Genomic DNA, 20,192 nt, shown 5'->3' on the forward strand with positions numbered 1-20,192 from the left:
AGTGTTGGAAGATATTTTGATACATGCTATCTTAATGTGGAAGTCTGAACTGAAAGTCTTCAGCTTAACCACAGTTGCTACAATTGCTTCAGGTTGAATTTACAAAAGGAAACCAGGGTTTATGAAATTGAGGCTTTTCTATTTGGAAATATGTTAGTTTTGAACGGGACCACTGTGTTGAAGATTTCATTAGCCTTGTTCAGCTGCTCCAGTGTAAGCTAGAAGCAGGTGGGTTTTTCCCCCCAGAGATGCACACTTTAAACTAACCAGATCACCTTACTATATATAGTAACCAGCTGAATTTGAATGACAGTATTTCAGGATTGAATGTGTATTCAACAGTGCCTCCTTGAATTTGTTATGATTCTGATTGCCATCTTATATCTTGCTATTTTTTGCGTAAGCCTGATCTGATGCATGCGCTGTCACACTGCATGCTGGAACCAGTGGAATATGCTCGTGTGGTACAGTATGACTCACATTACATTACATATTTATGGAGAGCTTCAGGCTGCAGGAAAAACAATCTGCATGTTTGGTTATAAAAAACCCTTTAATTCTTCCAGTTTTCTTTTGTGGTCTCTGACTAGTCAGTAGGAAATAGTATTTGTCTGTACTTCAATATAACATCACTTCAAGACTTGTGAAGCTCTAAAAAAAAAATCTAAAGCCAAAGTCTAATTTAAAGCTAATTTTACAGCATTGTATTTTCCCCCTTTCCTTTGGCACTTGTTACCAAGCAAGATTTTTTCCCACAAATAATTTCTCAGCCTGTGCTTTCCTCAAATATACACGTTTCATATGTAGATGTGGCCTTACGTAGCTGGATAGCAATCTTGTACAACAGATTTTGGATAAAAATAGTTAAATGAAATTTTGTAAATGGCTAGAATACTGATGTAGATCTACTGTTAGTCCATTGCTATTTCATGTCCAATTCATTAACGGATGCTTTATCTCATGTGCAAATACTACAATTTTATCTTTTTCTATTAGAGTGGTAAAATGTTTCCTTACATATGTCTTACTATATATTGTGCAGTAGTTGTAGAAGCTCTTGTTAATGTTTTGAAATACCTTCTACTGAAGTGTGTTGAAGTTGGTTTCGAGGTCCTACTTGTGCTTTGGAGAAACTACATCAAATTATTCACCAGCAGAGTATACTCAACACATCTTGTCTAAAACTCTTTTGTGCAGAATCGGTTTTCATTTAGACTTCTTAACAGGACTAAAGAGCAGGTATTCGATTAGGGCAACTACTTATATAAATTAGCATCAATCTCCCTCTAAGCTGCGGAGTTTTGTGAGCAAAAATTCTACTTTGTGAGCTACTGGCATTAAAGTTGTGAGCGAACAGTTTGGCTACTGCATAAATTAGTTTGCTCTGGAGCCATCCTTCCTGAGCTAATGTGTGAGCTGGAGGCTAAAAAACTGTGAGCTAGCTCACACTAACTCAGCTTAGAGGGAACACTGATTAGTGTCTGTAATATTTTGGTAGAGGAAGGAAACAAGCCAGTGTAGCCTTGTAATACAGTAGATCCTTACCACTTGAAGGTTCATGACTCACAATTCTACTTATTTGTGGTCTGCAGTTTAATTACATGACATCGTATCCAACCTGTCTTTACTTTCCACCGCACCATTGTCATAGTCATTACAGCATTGCATTTTGTGGGGAATTTGATGCTTTTGTTATCAGGAGGCAACAGACCACTGTCTCCCAGTATTCAAAGATTTTACCATTCATAGTAATATCAAGAATGGCAAGGGTCTACTGTAAATACTAACTGGTTTTTACGTTGCAAACTGGATTAATTTGTAATCCAAATTAGAAACCTTGGTTTGTGCTTCCGGACTTGAATTTTGCTGCACAACTTCTCTAAACTAACGCTGTTGTGTTTTCTTGAGAGTGCTGCACAACCCTGGTGGGATGCCCCTATTGGTAAAACTGCTGTGAGATTAGCAGGCACATAGTCAGAAGTTACTTCAAATGTGAAGCATATTCTAGCTGGATTTAAAACTACAGTTAATCAACTCAGAATCCACAAATAAATTATTCTGGGTACGAAAACTCCTTTTGCTGTAGTGATAAATACTTTGCCTTCTTTTACCAGGTACGATATCGCCGAGATCACCTTTCAAGTAGGCAGTTACCATTTTTCCCAGTGCTTGAAGATCTCATGAAGGACTGCAGTGATGGAGCCGCTTTATTGGCTGTAATACACTACTACTGTCCTGAACAAATGAAGCTAGATGGTATGTCACTAATTTTTTAAAAAAAGCTATATAACGAAAACAAAACATAAATTGAATGCTATAAGCATACAAAAATATCTTTAGCTGTACTAAAGTACAACTGATTATGTATGGTATTATTGTAATCAGTTATCAATTAATGTATCTTGAAGGTGGACTGAACATCTGGGCTATAATCTATCCAGACATAAATGTTTTTAATCCCATTGGTTGCAGTGGGAGATACTCAGTTTAATTTGTGACGGCCTAAAGTTCTAGGAATGCTCCTGTTCGAGATCATTGCTTCAAGTTATCTTCTTTAGGAAGAAGTTATGTATTCTGGATTCATTGTTCAGGCAGTGCTGACTGATCCATCTTTTGAGCCAGTGGTATTCACTAGGAAACAGCTTGGGTAGATAAATTGCCTTTATTAATCAAATTCATAAGTATGAATATATTGATGGCACACTTAAAATAATATTTCATGTGTTTGCATCCATTGTTCATGATTTCTCCAACTGCTGTGTCCTGCTGAGCCTCGTGTGCATGTGATGGAATCATCATAGAGCCAAATGTATTGTACTGGCCGTGATGTAGACCTAGGGCTCGGGAGACCAGGTTACAAATCCTCATTTGGCCATGAAGTTCACTGAGTGTCCTTGGGCCAGTAACTCAATTTCGTCTATCTCACAGGATAGGATACCATAGAGAACGCAGGAATCATGCATGTTGCCCTGAGTTCCTTGAAGGAAGGGTGGAATGAAAATGTAATAAATACATAGTAGGTCTCCTGATTTTCCCTTGTAATACATAAGATTTTTCTTATACTATCTTAGTTGCTATTCTGTTATTTGGTGAGAACCACTTCCCATTTTGTGCTGATACACAATTATCCCCTGTAGATGCGGTAATAGGTTAGTGTCATTTTACTGAAATACTACGTTTCATAAAATCAAGAACACGTACAAACGTCAGAATCCCAACAATAACATTTTTTAAAACAGTGGTATAATTATATTTCAGCATATTCTCCCCAAGGGAAAATCACTCCTCTATAGGATAGATACACACAAGTAAGTTAAAAGGAAACCTAAAAAGGAAAATCTTGCAAACACACACACACACACACACACACACACACACCCCGGTTCATACAAGCTGCTTTTCCAACATGTTCTGGCTGGAGGTTCTGGGGTGTTGGAGCCGCTACCAAAAGAGCTCTTGTCCTAACACATGCTGACATAACCTGTGCAGAGTTAGAATAGATGAAGACACTTGTTGTTTGGATCTGAACTGGCACGAAGGCTCTCCCACTTCTGTTGGGTTATAGGAGAATAGAAGGCTACATGTGGCTTGTGGTCCCTCCATGAATGCTGCTGCCTGGCTGTTTTCTGTAGGCTGTTGTGAAGCACTGTTGGGAAATGGATGGGTCACTGATTTCTTACATATGATTTATTGTGATCTAATTAACTCCTAGGCTGTGTTGTAATACTGATCTTTCTTTTCCCAATTGGAAGAAATCTGCCTGAAAGAAGTAACATCGATTGCAGACAGCATCTATAACATTCAGCTGCTTCGGGAGTTCTCAAATGAATACTTAAACAAATGTTTTTACCTCACATTGGAGGACATGTTATATGCACCTTTAGTTCTGAAGGTAAGAAATGTGAAGAAGTACACGGTTTGAAGTGACATATGGGCAATGTATTGACATTAACTTTTTTCCCCTCCCTAGTCCAACGTAATGGTCTTCATTGCTGAATTATTCTGGTGGTTTGAGAATGTCAAGCCTGACTTTGTGCAGCCCAGGGACCTCCAGGAAGTAAAAGATGGTGAGATTTTTGACTTCTGCACAATGATGAGGCAATTTCACTAGCAGTGCCTAAAAGGTTTTATCCCCAAGTGCTGTTTTTCTCTGTATGTTGGGGTATTCCCAATGTTTCTCTAGACTGATTTGGGGGAGGGGCCATGGCTCAGTGGTAGAGCATCTGCTTGGCATGCAGAAGGTGCCAGGTTCAATCCCTGGCATCTCCAGGTTAAAGGATCAGGTAGTGGGTGATATGAAAAACCTCTACTAGAGGCCCTGGAGAGCTGTTGCCAGTCCAAATAGACGATACAGACCTTGATAGACTGATGGTCTGATTCAGTATAAGGCAGCTTCATGTATGTTCAAATGTCGTAGGTTTCTTCCTGTGGAGGCATAGAAAGTTAGTAGAAGCACCTTTCTGACCATCCTTAACCCAGAGTTTGCTTGTATTTTAAATGCAAGGAAAGTGCTTCCTTCTGATAATTCGTATGGGGTAGGTGTTGAAAAATGGTTCTCACTTCTCCCAGTAATTGTTGGAGTTGAGCTTACAGAAATGCTCAGCACCTGTTTTTAAAGTAGTTTAGGAATCCAAAAGGGATTCCCCCCCATACATCCAACTTGGCAGGAGGTGCGGTATGTTACCTGTGTGAGCTTCTGAAATGGATAAGAATTGAGCAATACCAGTTTATTTCAATAAGACTTACATAGGATAATTTTGCAGGGGATTCTACCCCAGGGTCCAGATCCGTGTGTCTCAAACTGCCCATCTTGCCCTTTAGAAACAGTATTTATGACATATTTTTCCCTTTTACATCCTTTTTCTAAGCTTCTCCCATTTCCTGTCCATTAGGCAGCAATTGCTCCTTAAAGCTAAAGACTGCTTCCATTTTAGAACTGGAACAAAACTTGGGGCATTGGAAACAACTGACTTTTTACAAATATAGGCAGGCTTGATATGCTGTGGAATCACTGTTATGAAGTATTTTGCTGCTGCAACTTTCTGTCTTTTTAGTACGTATAAAAGAAATGAGGTGTTGAAGCCTGTTTGGTAGTACCTTTTAAAATAAATACTAACACTCTGTGTTTGACCGTACAGCTAAAACAATGTTGCAGCAGAAGAGCAGTCGGCCGCCTGTTCCCATTTCCAATGCAACCAAACGGAGTTTCATGGCCAGCCCAGCAGCTTCCAGTTCAGCTGACACCCAGCCCCCAGTTCAGCTCCCTTTGGAGACTTGCAACAGGTATTACCTGCATCCTGAAGAATTTGAGTCTCTGTAAGTCTGTCTTTCTATCTCTACTCTCAGTCTTCCTTTTCCATCCAGTTCTGTGATCTAGGGACCATGTTATGCATGCCAGGCTGGTGGTTTGTGAAACTGCTGTAAACTGGACAGTTGTGATTTTGTGCTGGGAGGGGCAAGGTGTGGCTGTTGGCCAATGGAAACATGAGTTCATCTCTGTCTGCTTCTCCTGCTCAGTTTCGTGTTTGTCCTTTAATTCTGTCAAGAAGGTACAGCTTGTTTGCACACGTTCTCCTGTCAGTTCAAATCAGGCAGCTGTGTGGGGTTTGTGTCCCTCAGCTCTGGGGGCAGTGGGGTGCCCCCTGCTTCTCCGGGCCTCTGGGCCTGAAACAACTTCTGAGGTGCCCAGGGTTCACTTTTTTATCTTTCAGTATGGTGGCTCCTAGACCTATGACAACAGTGAGAATGCCTAAGTTTTCTTGTTCTGACTTGATTCCTTTCTCCAGTTGATAGGCTGGTAGAGAGAACTTGAGATCCATTGACCTTGGAGATTTTATTGCTATTTAGTGTTCTGCATTTGTGATTTAAAAATGTAAATTATTGGATTGCCTCATCTCAGCCTGTTGTGTGCTGGGCCAAATCTATGAGCGGAGCGCACTCCTCTCCCTTTCTCTGTGCTGCCTGGTGGTGCCTCAGGGCACTCCTAAACAACCTAGAGGAGGAACACAGTCTACAGCAGCCTCCTGGTGAGAGAGCACAAGAAACCTAATTTGGTTTTTGTATGTGTGTGTGATTGGCTGAAGAATTCCTGACTCTAGCTGAGCTGTAGGAATGATCTCAGGAGACATACATGGCAAGTTAAGGAAGGTAAATTAGATCAAGAAATACAAGGAAGTGTCAACCAAGCTACTGGTATTAAAGGTAGCTTTTTTTGCGGAGATTTATAACCTATCCATATATTCTGTGTGGAGAGGATGTATGGTATTGCCTAATTATACATCCTCCACTGTAGCCTAGCTGCCTCTCTGTCCCAAATAGCTTTCATCCAGGAGCTTTCATAGGTTCTGATTTTTTCATATTAATATATTCAGTCTTTTCTGTATTATATGGTGCCAAATTCTTTTTTTTTAATGGTTGTCTTGAGGTCATCTTCTGTTATATCTTAACCATCCATTTAAACTGAAGACTTTCTCATTAGACCTTCAAAATGTCTTACATGCATACCAAGCTAGCTGTGTGAATGCATCATCCTGGTTAGACTAATAATTTAATCCCCCCCCCCCGGGGGGGGCACTTTTGGGAACTGTTTGACTGTATTTCTCTTGTTGTTTTATGTTTTGCTCCATTTTAAGACCATGTTATTTCAGGTAGTTGATAGGAGTGTTTTGTGTGGTTTTAGGATCAACAAAAAACAACTGTGAGCTGAATTACCCGCAAAAGTATATCCAAAAGGAGACTTCAGCAAAGTGAAATACACATGTAATCAGTAATGAATCTATACATATAAGCCATCATGGGAAAATACAGAAGTCCACAGGATCCATAGAAGGAAAAAACAAAGTCCAGAGTAGATATCCAACACTTTTCCTAGGTAGTACGCAGTGTTTCAGACTTCTGGTCCTTCCTCAGGAACAAAGAACAACTACAGGAAGTCTCATTCCAATTTCTTTACAGGATAATACTATTCAGTTTCTTTATGGGCCAGGTCTCCTAAGCTTTAATGTGCACCTCTCAAGGTTGCTTCTAATGTAAACAGGACCAAACATGTCTCAGAGTATCCAGCCTACTAGGACTGCTTTATGAATCTACATTAATGTATGGATTAATGTATCTATGGATCCTGTGTACTTCTGTATTTTCCCATGATGGCTTATATGTATAGATTCCTTACTGATTACATGTGTATGTCACTTTGCTGAAGTCTCCTTTTGGATATACTTTCTAGGTAATTCAGCTCACAGTTGTTTTTTGTTCTTCCTTGCTATTTTTTGCTGTGTGCTGTACTTGTTTGTTGTTGGTTTTAGGATCAGTCACTTGTTCTGTGTTGGGCAATAGTAAAGAGGATCGGAATAGAATAGCTGTGTGTTTTTCCTACCATGGTATATTTTTCCTGCTATGGTGTAATTTGTAATTCTAAAAAAAAAACCCTCTTTATTGATAGGGTGTTCTCTTGTTAATTTTTTTTTAATGCAGTGGAAAAGGAAGCCCTGCCTTCAGCCCATCCCATCCATTACTGCCATTGAGACAGAAACAACAGAAGTCTCTGCAGGGGGAGGACAGTTCAGGTAGACAGCGCTTTATTTTGTAATATATTTGGGGATATGATGAGCCTAACTATAATGCACCACAGAGTGCCCTTTTTGGACCTTGGTTCCTTTGAAAAGTACCTCATTGCTGAAGGGTCAGGGTTAAGAAAAACACTTATCAAAAGCTGCTTGCAGTAGGTTGCCTCTCTCGGTCTCTGGGATGGAGAATGGGAGAGGAAGGAGGCTAATTCTTTGGGAGCTCAAGAAGTGTGGGCAGGCAGATGCATCTTGCTGGACTCTAGTGGCATTCAACACAAGCTAATAGTCTAAAGTAAGTTCTAAATGGACTCCCAGTTGTACACAGAATCTCATAACTGTCAAAGTTCTTTTTTTAAGAACTTGGGGAGGTTTGGGGGCCAGGTTGGAACATGTGGCTGTGGTTCTCCTCTCACAACCTCTGAACTGATCTGTGTATCACTCATTTATGATTCTATATACTGCTGCTTCCAAGTTATTGTCCACCTTTCAAGCTGCTGTCTAGGTTGTCACCTTTCAGGCTGTATGTTTTTCTGGGGACAAGGGGGGGTGAGTGAATTTGCTGAGTCAGGAAGCCCATTTGCAGAGGGGAAAGTAGTTCAGATGTGGAGATGTGGAGATGTGTTCAGATGTGGAGACTTATGTACATGCCGTTGATTAACCTTGGGTTTCTGATTTGTTGCCAGTCTTTGAACTTCACAGTTCAAGTCATTCTGTGTGTCTCTGGGCCTATGAGTGTGATATATATATTTGGGTAAAAACTTGGATACAAATATACTCAATTATTTGCTTTCTGGGATGTTCCTAAGGCTGGTATCCCATGTATAGCTATCTGGAGGTGAAGCTCATTTAAATCAGAAGGATTGTCTTTAGGTTGATAAATTTGATGTCATTGCTAATCAGCAGCTCATTATATTTGAGTTTATAATGTATCCTGTGACAACTGTTTGACTTGCTGGAACACTGTTACAGCAGCTTTATGCTGCCCTCACATGGTGAACTGTTGAGCTGTTCAGTACACATTTCAGAATAGCTTAAGGCAGGCGTAAAATACTTAAAAGCATTTGTTTTTAAAATGATTAACAACGTGCATAACCTTTTTTAGGTCAACGCCATCGTTCTAATTCATTGACTAGAGTGGATGGGCAGCCACGGGAGTCAATTCTTGCTTGGCCAGACAAGAAACCAAGGTAACCTGAGAAGTTGTTTGCTGAAGAAAAATAGTGCTTAAAGCCTTAGTCAGGGCTTCCAAGAGGCCCCTTGGGCCCCTGGACAAAGATTTCATCTGCCCCCCTCCATAGGACACTGATTGAAACCAAATATAACAAAAACAAATCAGTTGGCTACCTGATACCATGAACAGAATAATTGTTCATTAGGTAAGAAACAGTAAAGGAAAAGGAACAAGATTATTATAGAACAGGTTTTATTTAACTTACATGATTTACACTCTGCACATTGCAGTAGAATATGGCGCAAAAAAAGCAGCTGTTTTCCCTGAGATTGTCCCTGTAGTGGTCATTTCCTCTATGCTCTTCTGGAGGCTTTACATTTTTAAAAATGGCACTAGAATGTTATTATATTGCTATAATGTTGTAACAGATTCTCTGAATTCCCAGCTTTCATTAAAAAAAAAAATGTAAGTCTTGACACCTTCCCTTGCAGTGATATATGGGGAAACTCATATCTTTGCAATGGAAAGGGCTAGAGACGTTGAAGGTTGGGAATTCAGAGAACCTGATACACATGGGCCACTGGAATCTTCCCCCTCCCCCCATGGCCCTGATCTTAATATGTTGCTTAATAAGCCTCCTGGGTTGATAGCAGTTGTGCCCATGCAGTTTGTTTGTTTGTTTATTTATTTATTTATTTATATCTTCGATTTCTACCCCGCTCCAACCCCGAAGGGTCTCTGAGCGGCTTACAAGTTCCAAATTTATCCCTAGCTAAGGCCACATGTCTACAGGGGTTGGGGCTGCCTACCGGCACCCAGTTGGCCCTGAGATTAATTTAATTTAATTTAATTGGTAAAGGTGCAGCAGATTAATCAGTGGTGTAAAATTGAATTAGTCTAACCATGTCCATCATTGGAGGACTTGCTTGCTGTGTATTTGTTAAATGTGCCCCTTGTAACACTGGGCCATTGTTAGGAGAATCAGGGTCATGTTTCGAATGTGTAAAAGTACACAAGGAGAGTGTTGGTCTATGTCATCTAAGCAGGTGAAATTCTGTGTGCATATGTGCCGAAGGCAGGGTTCTTTATTTTGAAATCTGGCTTCCACAAAATGGCAGGTTCTGGTCTGTTGGTGCAGTGGCTTTGTGGTTGTACCTGATCATGGGAAGATGAAGTCCAAGTCCCTGCTAGGTGTGTATAAACAACAAACTGTATTTTTCGGGTTTGGGTATATTGAACCTGAAAAATATTGGTATTTCCCAGTATTCCCAAATCCGAATACTGGTATGGTACCTGGATTCGGGAAACCCAAATTTTTTCAGCTCCATTATACCCTACAAGGACCTTTATAGTCCATGGTCCCCATAGAGTGTAATGGTGAATCAATCTGGGGATATCTGGGGCACTGGGAGGGACTGTTTTTTGAGGTAGAGGCACCAAATTTGCAGCAAAGCTGCTGGTGCCTCTCCTCAAGCCTCCTCCCCAAGTTTCAAAAAGATTGGACTAGGGCTGGGGCATCGAACTCATTTGTTATGAGGGCCGGATCTGACATAAATGAGACCTTTGTTGGGCTGGGCCTTGTGTGTCATAAAAGGTAATGCCAGGTAGCGGAGATATAAACTTCATAAAGGACACAGGCAAACACAAAGATTTTTTAAACTTTAAATAACACATTTCCAGTGAGTTTGACACCCCTGGACTAGGGGGTCCAGTTCTATGGACCACCAAAGAAGGTGTCCCCATCCTCCATTGCTTTCAGTGGAGGGTAATAAAGCATTTAAAGGGATTGTGATCCCTTTACATGCCTTCTCTAGACTGCGGGACTCCATGGCGAGTGAACCCTGAAGGTGTTTAAAGGGCTCACAGTCCCTTTAAACACCTCCAAGTGATGAGTTTACCCAGAAGGCATTTAAACAGACTGCAAGCCCTTTAAACACCTTTGACATTCACTCACCGCATAGTTGCACGTCTTGGAGGAGGCATTTAAAGGGACCACAGTCCCTTTAAATGCCCTTTAAGTTCGTCTGTCCAGTGGTCCAGAATGTTTTTGGGGCTTGGCCATTTCGGATAGACAAACAGTAACTGAAATCTATGTCTGGCTGATACAATATCCGAAAAATACCAATAAGGTATTTTTTACAATTTTTTCAGCTCTGATTTAGCTGAACGTACACCCCTAGTCCCTGTTCAGCCAGAGTCTCTGGACAGTCTTGTTAAAATCAGACTTGGTTTCTCATCTGTAGAAAGGAAGGGATGCTGTCCTACTTCACAAAATTGTTGTGGACATTTGAATTTGTTTTTAATTATTGTAGCCATTACGATGCTATATCATATCCAGAATTTGTGTGAGATTTTTGGCTTTATGTGGTAGGATGATTTTTGCTGGGAAAAAATAATTTCTGCTGAAGTAGCAGGAACAACAACAAAACACCCTCCAATGGTCTCTCTCTCTCCTAGGCCTCTGTCTCAGCCGACGCCATTTGCGCTTCATCATGCCACAAGCAGTGATGCAGACCCAAGTTCTGGTGACAGCATTAGCTTGGCTCGATCGATCAGCAAGGACAGTCTAGCATCAAACATCATGAACATCACTCCAAAACAGCAGTCTCACTCTGTGCCAGTGAAAAGCAATGGGAAAAGCTTGCTGAACAATGTTGAGATAGATGATGAGGAGGAAGAATTGATTGCAATAATCCGGCCAGATGCCACGCCAAGCCATGGCAGCCTTGAACTTCAGAGTGTGCCGGCTAGATCACCTGGCTTTGTTACAGCTGCGTGGGCTGAGAAGTCGCAAAATGAGGCCTCAGAGAGCAAACCGGAGAGTTTTTTCCTTGAGCCTTTAATGCCTGCTGTTCTGCGACCAGCAAAAGAAAAACAAATAATTAACAAGGAGGACGAATGTGGTGAAGGGAAAACACGAGGTTTTGTAGCAAAGAGACTGAATGAGGGACACCCGTCTTTAGTTCGTAAAAAACCAAGTAGCAATCATGCAGATCATAACCTCAACAGGACTTTTAGTGTAGCTTCTAGTTCAGAATTAACAACTGTTGCTGGTTCTGGCCTGGCAGATCCGTTGGTACAATCGGAGGTAGGCACAGAACCCTTTCGGCCCCAAGCAAGTAGCAGTTTGGAGCCTCCAGCTCGAGAGCAGTCCTTTGGCGGATTCTTTCTTCATGCTGCAAAAGCAGATGAGGATGTGGTAAGCAGTGCTAGTTTGGGCTATGTGAAAAGTCCAAGTTCCCATGTAGCAGACACTTCCTGGACAATTGTGAGGCAAGATTCTGACTCTGACATTCTAGACATGGAGGAAGCAGAACAAGATTTAGTGGCAGATGACCATCCGATAATTGCCAAGTATATTGGAGAAGAGGAGTCGGCAAAGCTACAGGAAGACATGAAAGTCAAGGAGCATGAAGATAAAGACGATGCCAGTGGACGTTCGAGTCCTTGCCTGAGCACCATTTCTCAGGTCAGTAGTGTGTCCATGACGAGTGGGAGTGCCAGGATGACTAACTTTGCTGAACGGAAGCTGCAGAGGCTGAACAGTTACGAAACCAAATCCAGTACGAGTAGTTCACAGAAGACCACACCCGATGGTTCAGAGTGTTGCCCAGCTCCATTAACTACATGGAAGCAGAAGAGGGAGCAAAGCCCAAACAGGCAAAGCAAAGATAATGTTAATGTCTTGGCTTCTGAACTGGTGCAGCTTCATATGCAGCTGGAGGAGAAACGGAGAGCGATCGAGGCTCAGAAGAAGAAGATGGAGGCGCTGTCGGCCAGGCAGCGGCTAAAGCTGGGCAAGGCAGCATTTTTGCATGTGGTTAAAAAGGGGAAAGGCCCTGATGTCTCACAACCTCTTAAGCCAGAACACTTCACAAAAGAGTACTCAAGGCACAATGGGGAAGGCCTGGATGATACTCACTCCTTGAACTCTAAATCAGAAGTTTACTTTGTGAAAGAGGAAGGGACTGAAGATGTCCTTGATGACTTGCATGAAGGACCCAAAGTGAAAATGCAGGAAACAACTGCTTTCGTTGAGCAGAACAATCCAAAAGAACCCACCATACATGAAATAGAGAAAAGCAAAATGATTTCCGCGGCGCTCCTGGAAGAGAACATTGAAGTGGCCGACATCAGCGAATGTGACCTCTCTATTGAAAAATTAAATGAAACAATCAGTACCCTCCAGCAGGCTATACTGAAGATTTCTCAGCAGCAGGAACTCTTAATGAAAGCGCCAGCGGTGCCATCATCGAGAGGCAGCTCTCAGGAGCAAAAGATAAAAGCACCCATTCATTTTGTTGAGCCCCTCTCACCTACGGGCATGAGCAGCCTTCGTAAACCTCCTCGACTTGGCCAAGGACGGGGTCCCCGCTCTGGGAGACCATCTGAACTGAAAGTCGCGAAGGACAGACAGCAAACCATGGCGCGGATCAAAACCCCAACTCCCAGTGTTGACACCCTGCCACATTTAAGGCAGTTTCCATCAGCCAATTCACCGAAGACACCAAATGAAACAGCCCTTGAAAATAACGTGAATTCAGGAAGCACCCCTCAGGAGAAGCATGTCTTTGATAGTTACAGACTCCGTGATGAGAGCAATCACCCGGGGGAGTTTGTTCTGTCTACTAACAAAGACACAAATATCCTCTCTGAAACTTTCAAAGATGTGAATAGCAACATCGAGGACTTCAACCCTTCTTTTGATGGCTCAGGGAAAGAGAACATCCCAGCAGAGGAACCCTTGAGAAGCAAAGGTAGTCTAATTGAAGTAGACCTGTCTGATTTGAAAGCCACAGATGAAGATGTTGAAAGCCAAGGCAGCTCCACAGACTTAATCAGTGAAATTGACCAGAAGTCAGGAGTTGGTTTTTTCTTTAAGGTAAGACTGAAATGGCATCACAGTGCTGTAGTTGAATCCTGGATTATTTGACAGAGCAGTAATCCTGGGCAGAAGGTGTTTTTTTTTTTCACTAGATGGGGCTGCAACGCTTCCAGTAAGGCCAGATCTTCCCTAGCCAGTTTCCAAAGTGTAAGGTGAGAAGTTGTAACTTTATGGGTGAGAGTTCGTCCCCAGGGAGGATTATGCTTCCAAACTGAAGAAATTGGCTATCCCTGCTTTAAATTTCCTTATCCCATTTAATCACCTTGTTATGCCCACAGTCAGATTAACTAAGCGACTATTTTGTGGAAGATGCTTGAAATGTTACTTTTCCCAAACTACAAATTGTTAGTTTGTTCGTGGGGTTAGAAATACCTTACATTCTCTTGGTTTTTCTCATGTAAATTTAGCAGTGTTGCTTAGCAATAAGGCTGTTGCTCGGTTAGCAAAATCTTAGTTAATTGATCAAATCCGTTTATACTTGGCATATGAGTAAAATAATAGTTTTGAAGAAGATTGTGCCTCTTAGGTAATAAATGCACATATTGTAATAGGGGGTCATCTTGCAACAGGCCTTATTTCATGTGACAGAGAGGTGGAATCTGTCTTCTGAGATGGTGTTGACTTCCCATGTGCTTTAAAAATACCCATAAGTTGCAGATAACTTAAAGTCTGAGGGATCTGCTGACAAAATTGCGTCTACATTGAGTGAAGAAAAGCAGGTTAAAAGTGTCATAAATAGACTAACCAGGGGGCGGGGGCTTATAGTCAAAAAGATCTGAATAGTATACTCTAAGCAATTATGCCCTTGCTTCAGTCTACTGGCAGTAGCCCATTCTTAGGAATTGGTTGCCTCAGGTGCCCCATACAGCAAGTAGGTGACAGTGACTGCTTGAGGGAAAAGGGCACCACTGTGTCTAATAATGAGCTAACTTGAGCATTATTTGCTTTGAATCCTTCTGTAGTATCCTTTTTAAGTAGCAGATTCCCTTCTGTGCTTGCAGTTCTCTCAGATGGGGCATCAGCTGCCTTGGATATTGTACTGTTATGATGCTTCACGATGAAAGTGCAGTAGCAAACAGTTATATGCTTGCTATTTTATTTTGTGGAATCCTTGAAGTCGAGTGTGATCATGTTGCAGGACTGCAAAAGAATTGTCTAAAGTTTGGGAATGGGAAACATAGCAGGTGGTCCTTGTTTGCAAATGTAAAAATGGGGAACATCTTAGTTCAAAGTTTTAAAGGCCCCCCCCCTTATATTCAGAGAAAGGGGGAGGGTCTTGGAATTTTCTTCATAGCTTCATATCTAGATGTTCCTTCATATCCCAAAGAACACTCTTTTTAGTTGAATTTCAATTTGGCAGGATGAGCAGAAAGCAGAAGACGAACTGGCAAAAAAACGTGCAGCCTTCCTCTTAAAGCAGCAGCGCAAAGCTGAAGAAGCACGACTTCGAAAACTGCAGCTGGAGGCAGAGGTTGAACAAAAGCGAGATGAAACCCGGTAAATACAGTATCTTATCCTGTAGCAGTGCAGGTGGAATACTTCATGGTTTCTTCTCTCCTTTGAGGAACGGGGAGCAACAGAAACTGAAAGTAATATTTGGTTTTTCAGTCGCAAAGCCGAAGAAGATAGAATACGGAAGGAGGAAGAGAAAGCCCGAAGAGAGCTCATCAAGCAGGAATATCTGAGAAGGAAACAGCAGCAGATCATGGAAGAGCAGGGCCTTGGGAAGCCCAAATCCAAACCCAAGAAGCCCAGGCCAAAATCTGTCCACCGGGAAGAGTCCTATAGTGACTCAGGGACCAAGTGCTCTTCTACTCGTAAGCAGTGGCACCCATTTTCATTCCTGTATTGGCTCAACAAGGCATTCTAATTTCCCCCCCTAATGTCACTTCTCTTCTTCTCACCAGCTGATAATCTAAGCAGTGCTCAGTCTGGTTCCAGCCTCTCCTTGGCATCGGCAGCAACAACTGAGCCTGAAAGTGTCCATTCTGGTGGCACACCTTCCCAGCGGTAAGAGCTGCTATTATGAAGGAGTTGAGAATTTTGGTGGTGATCTTTAGGCTAGAATCAAAACATTGTTTGCACGTGTGCCACTCTGTAAAGTAATTTTTACAGGCATGAGTTCTCCACAAAATTATTTGTATTTCTACTTCACTTTCCTGCCCCGTAGGCTCCCAAAGTGTCTTAGAAATCAAATCTGTCACAATAACCAATTCAATAATGGTTCCATCAAACCAGCTGTCAGAACTTTGACTGGCATGGTGGTGCAGGTTAGAGCCTGTGAATCTGTTCCACTGCTGGAAGTGCTTTCTTCCAGCATCAGTGGAAGGCCGCTTGTGCTGGAGAAAAGCAGTGCCATTAGCAGAATGGATCCATGGCGTCTGCTTTTTAGCTTTTCTGTTAGAGAGGAAAGAATCTTTGCTCAGACTCTGGACTGCCTTCAGAATAAAATTGGTTAAAATAATGAATTCGAAAAATACACAGCTTTCAGTTTACACTGTTCTGTTATTTTTAAGCTGTAATGTAAACTGTTTTGAAAGCACTTGCTAGGAAGTCTGCACATCTGAAAACAATAGATTATGGTAGTTGAGGGGAGAATCAGGACTGCCTTAGTTGTCTGACCAAGGACCAAGCATTAGAAGAGATCAAATTGTCCCACTTGGGTGTTGATTAAAGTTGCTAACTAGCAGTGGGCAGCAGCTGTTCTCCCTAGGTCTTGTTTTTCTACTTTACCCAGAACTGGGACATGCCTCCTGTTTCATTGCACCCCCTCCCCAATTGTCTTCTGACTCCACAGTGTTAATTTCCCCTCCTACATATGTGTTGTGAATACATGCCCATTTAGACAGCCACATCCTGCTTCTGAATATGGAGCCTTTAGACCACAAAAGCTTGCGGCACAATACGCTTGCTAGTATTTTGAAAGGGGCCCTATGATTCCTTGCGCTGTGCTCCAGCAGACTCACATGGCTACCCTTTTGGAATTTGCTTCTGTTCTGAAGGGGAGTTAAATGCAGGTGGTTGGTGGGGATACATGGGGAGAATGGGTGGAAAGCCAGACACACTATTCCTTTTTGCCAAATATCTGGTAGGCACAAACATATTAACTCAGAAATTGTGGTCTTTGGTTCTTCTGGCAGAGTGGAATCAATGGAATCCTTGCCCATATTGAGTCGGAATGCCAGTCGAAACATGGAGAGAGATTGGGAGAACACCTCAACAGCCTCTTCAATTGCTTCTGTGGCTGAATATACTGGTAAACTTTCCTACATTTTAGCTGTGTCCTTGTCCATTCCATCAGGATGCTCTCTAACATATATAGCCTCTGTGGCTTAGATCTTGTGAGAACCCCAAGTGAAGTGGACTTCCCTGCCTCTCCTTCCCACTGCAGCCCATTCCTGGGGCAGGTGTGTGTGTCTGGGTACCCTCATGAACAGCATGGGGGTACAGTGGGAGTTTGTGGTGAAAGGGGGGGGGGATCAGTGGAAATGCTCCCCCTGGCTGACAGAAGTGCCCTTCCCTTTAAGAAACAGACTGTAGAATTGAAACGGAAGGCTTGTGCATGAAGGCTTGGTTTTCTATTTCTGCGTGACTGCTGTGTGTTTAATAGAGATGAGTATTGTCCTTAAATCTCCCAGTTTTCCGTTAGCAAACATTACTTCATGCCATGTCAATTTAAAAGTTTGAAAACAGAAATGTTTAGGTTCAGAAAGTCCATTCAGAAAAAAGAGAGGTTAAGAGAAGTAGTGATCTGCCTGTATCAAAATTCTCTTTTAATAGGTCCAAAACTGTTTAAAGAACCCAGCAGCAAGTCCAACAAACCAATTATCCACAACGCTATATCCCACTGCTGTCTTGCTGGAAAAGTGAATGAACCTCACAAGAACTCCATATTGGAGGCAAGTATTGCCAGAGATGCACTATCATTCAGTCATTATACACAGTGCTTCAACATGCCTTTTGTTTCCCTGATTGCTGTTTGCCTCATCTGATGTCAAGAAGAATGTAAATGCCAAGAATAAAGTGCTGATTACGCATCTGTGGCACACTGCTGTCTGTACTATGAGTGCAGCTATTTGTATTGTCTGCGGTTGACCCCAGGGGGCCTGTGAAAGAGGGCTACTCTTTCTGTTGCCTTTTCACGGCTGCGGATGAGCTTCCAGCACACCACAGCTCTTGGAAAACAAGGCATTTGGTGGACTGTGAGCAGCATTGGTATGAAAAAGTCTTTGAGTGGCCCGCTTGCTGGACTGTAGTCCAGGGCCGACTTGAAACATGTTGCAGCACTGCAGTATGAAAGCCTTTGTGTGTCTTTTCCAGCCAGCCAGTGGATGTGCTGCCACCATCCAGTGGTCTGGTTTATTATCTTCCTGAGAATGTTTCTTTTTCATCTCTAGGAGCTTGAGAAGTGCGATGCCAACCATTACATCATTTTGTTCCGCGATGCTGGCTGCCAGTTCAGGGCACTTTATTGCTACTATCCTGACACGGAAGAAATCTACAAGCTGACAGGAACGGGGCCAAAGAGCATCACTAAGAAAATGATCGACAAGCTTTATAAATACAGCTCGGACAGAAAGCAGTTCAACCTGATTCCGGCCAAAACCATGTCCGTTAGTGTAGACGCTCTGACGATTCATAATCATTTGTGGCAACCCAAGCGACCCGCAGTGCCAAAGAAGACTCAGACTCGCAAATGACACTAAATTTCTGTGGGAGACAGTTCTCAATTGCGTTGCTGGGGAGAAATGACTTTCCCCTTGAGTTGTGGGAATAAGACATGCAGAATCATAATTTTTTTTTTAAAAAGGAAGAGGCTTCTAAACCTGGATGCAAGGAAAGAATGAAGGAATAACTCCAGTGTTCTGTCTTTTGTTTTTGTATGAATGATGGAACGGCTGTTACACTCGTTGCAAACTACGGAGGCTTTTCACGCAAGGGAAGATGCATGTAGCAAGATCATAGGCAGTGGATTTCCTTTTACTTGAAGTTCTTCATTGGTACAAATTGGGACATTCTTTGCTTCAGATCCTCTTGCCCCCCCCTTTCCCCCTCCCAAATAATAACATTGAGAGTTGGCACATGCTGCACTTCAGTAGAAGGAGAGGGAATTGGGCTATTGGGCAGGCTTGAGCAAAAATTAACCTTCCCTTTAGACTTTCTGGGCGGGGGGAGGACTTGATAACACAAACTATTGTACTGTACCAACTGCCAAGACTAAGCTCTGCTCTGACATCTAGGAAAAAAACACTAGACCAGTCCAACTGGGCCCCTTGCTGCTCAGAACAAAGTTTACTTAACAGTATCTGTTCTTTATAAGCACTGAAAGATGGAGGGGAAAAAATCTTGTCTTTTAAAAAAAAATGAAAACGGAGGTCTTATGCAAATTATTATGGCTGAACATTTCTGCAACACAATCATGAAGAGGCCGACAGTGGCCACCGGCTAGAATATTCCCCATTTGAAACTTGAGGCAAGCTGAATGGAGTGCCGTTGACATGGGTTTTCTGTTCCAAGTAGTATCCAGCAACTTGTCTTTTAAATAAAGACACATTCAAGTAATAGTGGAACATTTTCACTCAGAGCACGTTACTCCTGTATACTGGTGCACTTAATGATCACAAATTCTAAGTTTTTAAAAATCATGTCCTGAAATGTAATTCCCCTACTTGTCCTGTCTGTTCCCCCCCCTTTTTTTGCTGAATGAGCAGCATGCTCTAAAATGGAGTGTGAATTTCCCCCCCTTTTTAGTTTTTGTTTGTTAATTATTTGGGGTGGGTGGGGTGGGGCAGGGATATATGCTAATATATGAGAAACCAGTTTCCATATAATAATTTTTAAACAAACCTGCATTTGTTTCAAAGGCTCAAATAAGTCTGGCTTCAAGTTTTTTTTTTCTTTTTCATCTTGATATATTAAATCTTGAGTTATGACCTTAAACCTGTGTACTTTTTTCCCTTCAAGGACCCTATTTGTATTTGGTGGGCCAGTGAGGGGGAGGCGGTGCAGCTTTAATTGGCTTATAATCATGTGTCCCTCAAAACATGTCATCCTCTACACACACACACACACACACACACACACACACACACACACACACACACCCCGAAGCTCCAGGGTTTTCAGCCTGTCATCATTAGGTCTTTAGCACATTTTACTTTACTGCCTGGGAGTTTCTTTATAGGGGTATAGCTTTGTTTTGCACATGCGACTTCTGTTTGAAGTGTTACTTGAATATGTATCTCATAGTGCAAAGGACACTATTCTAACACTAGAAAGGAACAAAATCCACTAACGTAATCCAGTGTAATTATTTAAGAAACTTAAAAAAAAAGAATAATTGGAGTTAGAATGAATTTTGCATAGAAGGAGGCAGAAATAGGGTACGTTAATGCAAAGTAGAGAAATGGAAGTGACTATCTTCCATTGCAGTCTTTGCAATTCCCTCTCCTGAAGATTACTTTTTAAATAGGCAGCTGTAAATTTTGTTCCATAGTCGGCTACCCTGTAAATAATGAAAGGCTTTATTATTTCTAAAAGTGCTAAGTATTAAAAACTGTCATGAGTGTAA

At 42.0% G+C, this 20,192-nt stretch overlaps 1 protein-coding gene across 1 annotated transcript in view; it reads left to right on the forward strand.

The window, feature by feature from the left end:
• The window catches only part of CAMSAP1 (calmodulin regulated spectrin associated protein 1), a 45,076-nt gene extending 25,717 nt beyond the window's left edge, over positions 1-19,359 (forward strand). Inside the window, exons 6-18 of the mRNA XM_015421170.1 lie at positions 2,115-2,256; positions 3,753-3,892; positions 3,971-4,067; positions 5,139-5,316; positions 7,474-7,565; positions 8,668-8,752; positions 11,194-13,618; positions 14,982-15,118; positions 15,230-15,438; positions 15,529-15,631; positions 16,762-16,877; positions 17,402-17,520; positions 18,019-19,359. Coding sequence (XP_015276656.1) covers positions 2,115-2,256; positions 3,753-3,892; positions 3,971-4,067; positions 5,139-5,316; positions 7,474-7,565; positions 8,668-8,752; positions 11,194-13,618; positions 14,982-15,118; positions 15,230-15,438; positions 15,529-15,631; positions 16,762-16,877; positions 17,402-17,520; positions 18,019-18,321 — 4,146 coding nt within the window. The 3' untranslated portion in view covers positions 18,322-19,359. The remainder of the gene's footprint in view (positions 1-2,114; positions 2,257-3,752; positions 3,893-3,970; positions 4,068-5,138; positions 5,317-7,473; positions 7,566-8,667; positions 8,753-11,193; positions 13,619-14,981; positions 15,119-15,229; positions 15,439-15,528; positions 15,632-16,761; positions 16,878-17,401; positions 17,521-18,018) is intronic.
• Positions 19,360-20,192: the final 833 nt, after the last annotated feature.

The sequence above is a fragment of the Gekko japonicus genome, unplaced genomic scaffold (genome assembly GCF_001447785.1).
Source record: "Gekko japonicus isolate JY-2015 unplaced genomic scaffold, Gekko_japonicus_V1.1 scaffold40, whole genome shotgun sequence".
Classification (NCBI taxonomy): domain Eukaryota; kingdom Metazoa; phylum Chordata; class Lepidosauria; order Squamata; family Gekkonidae; genus Gekko; species Gekko japonicus.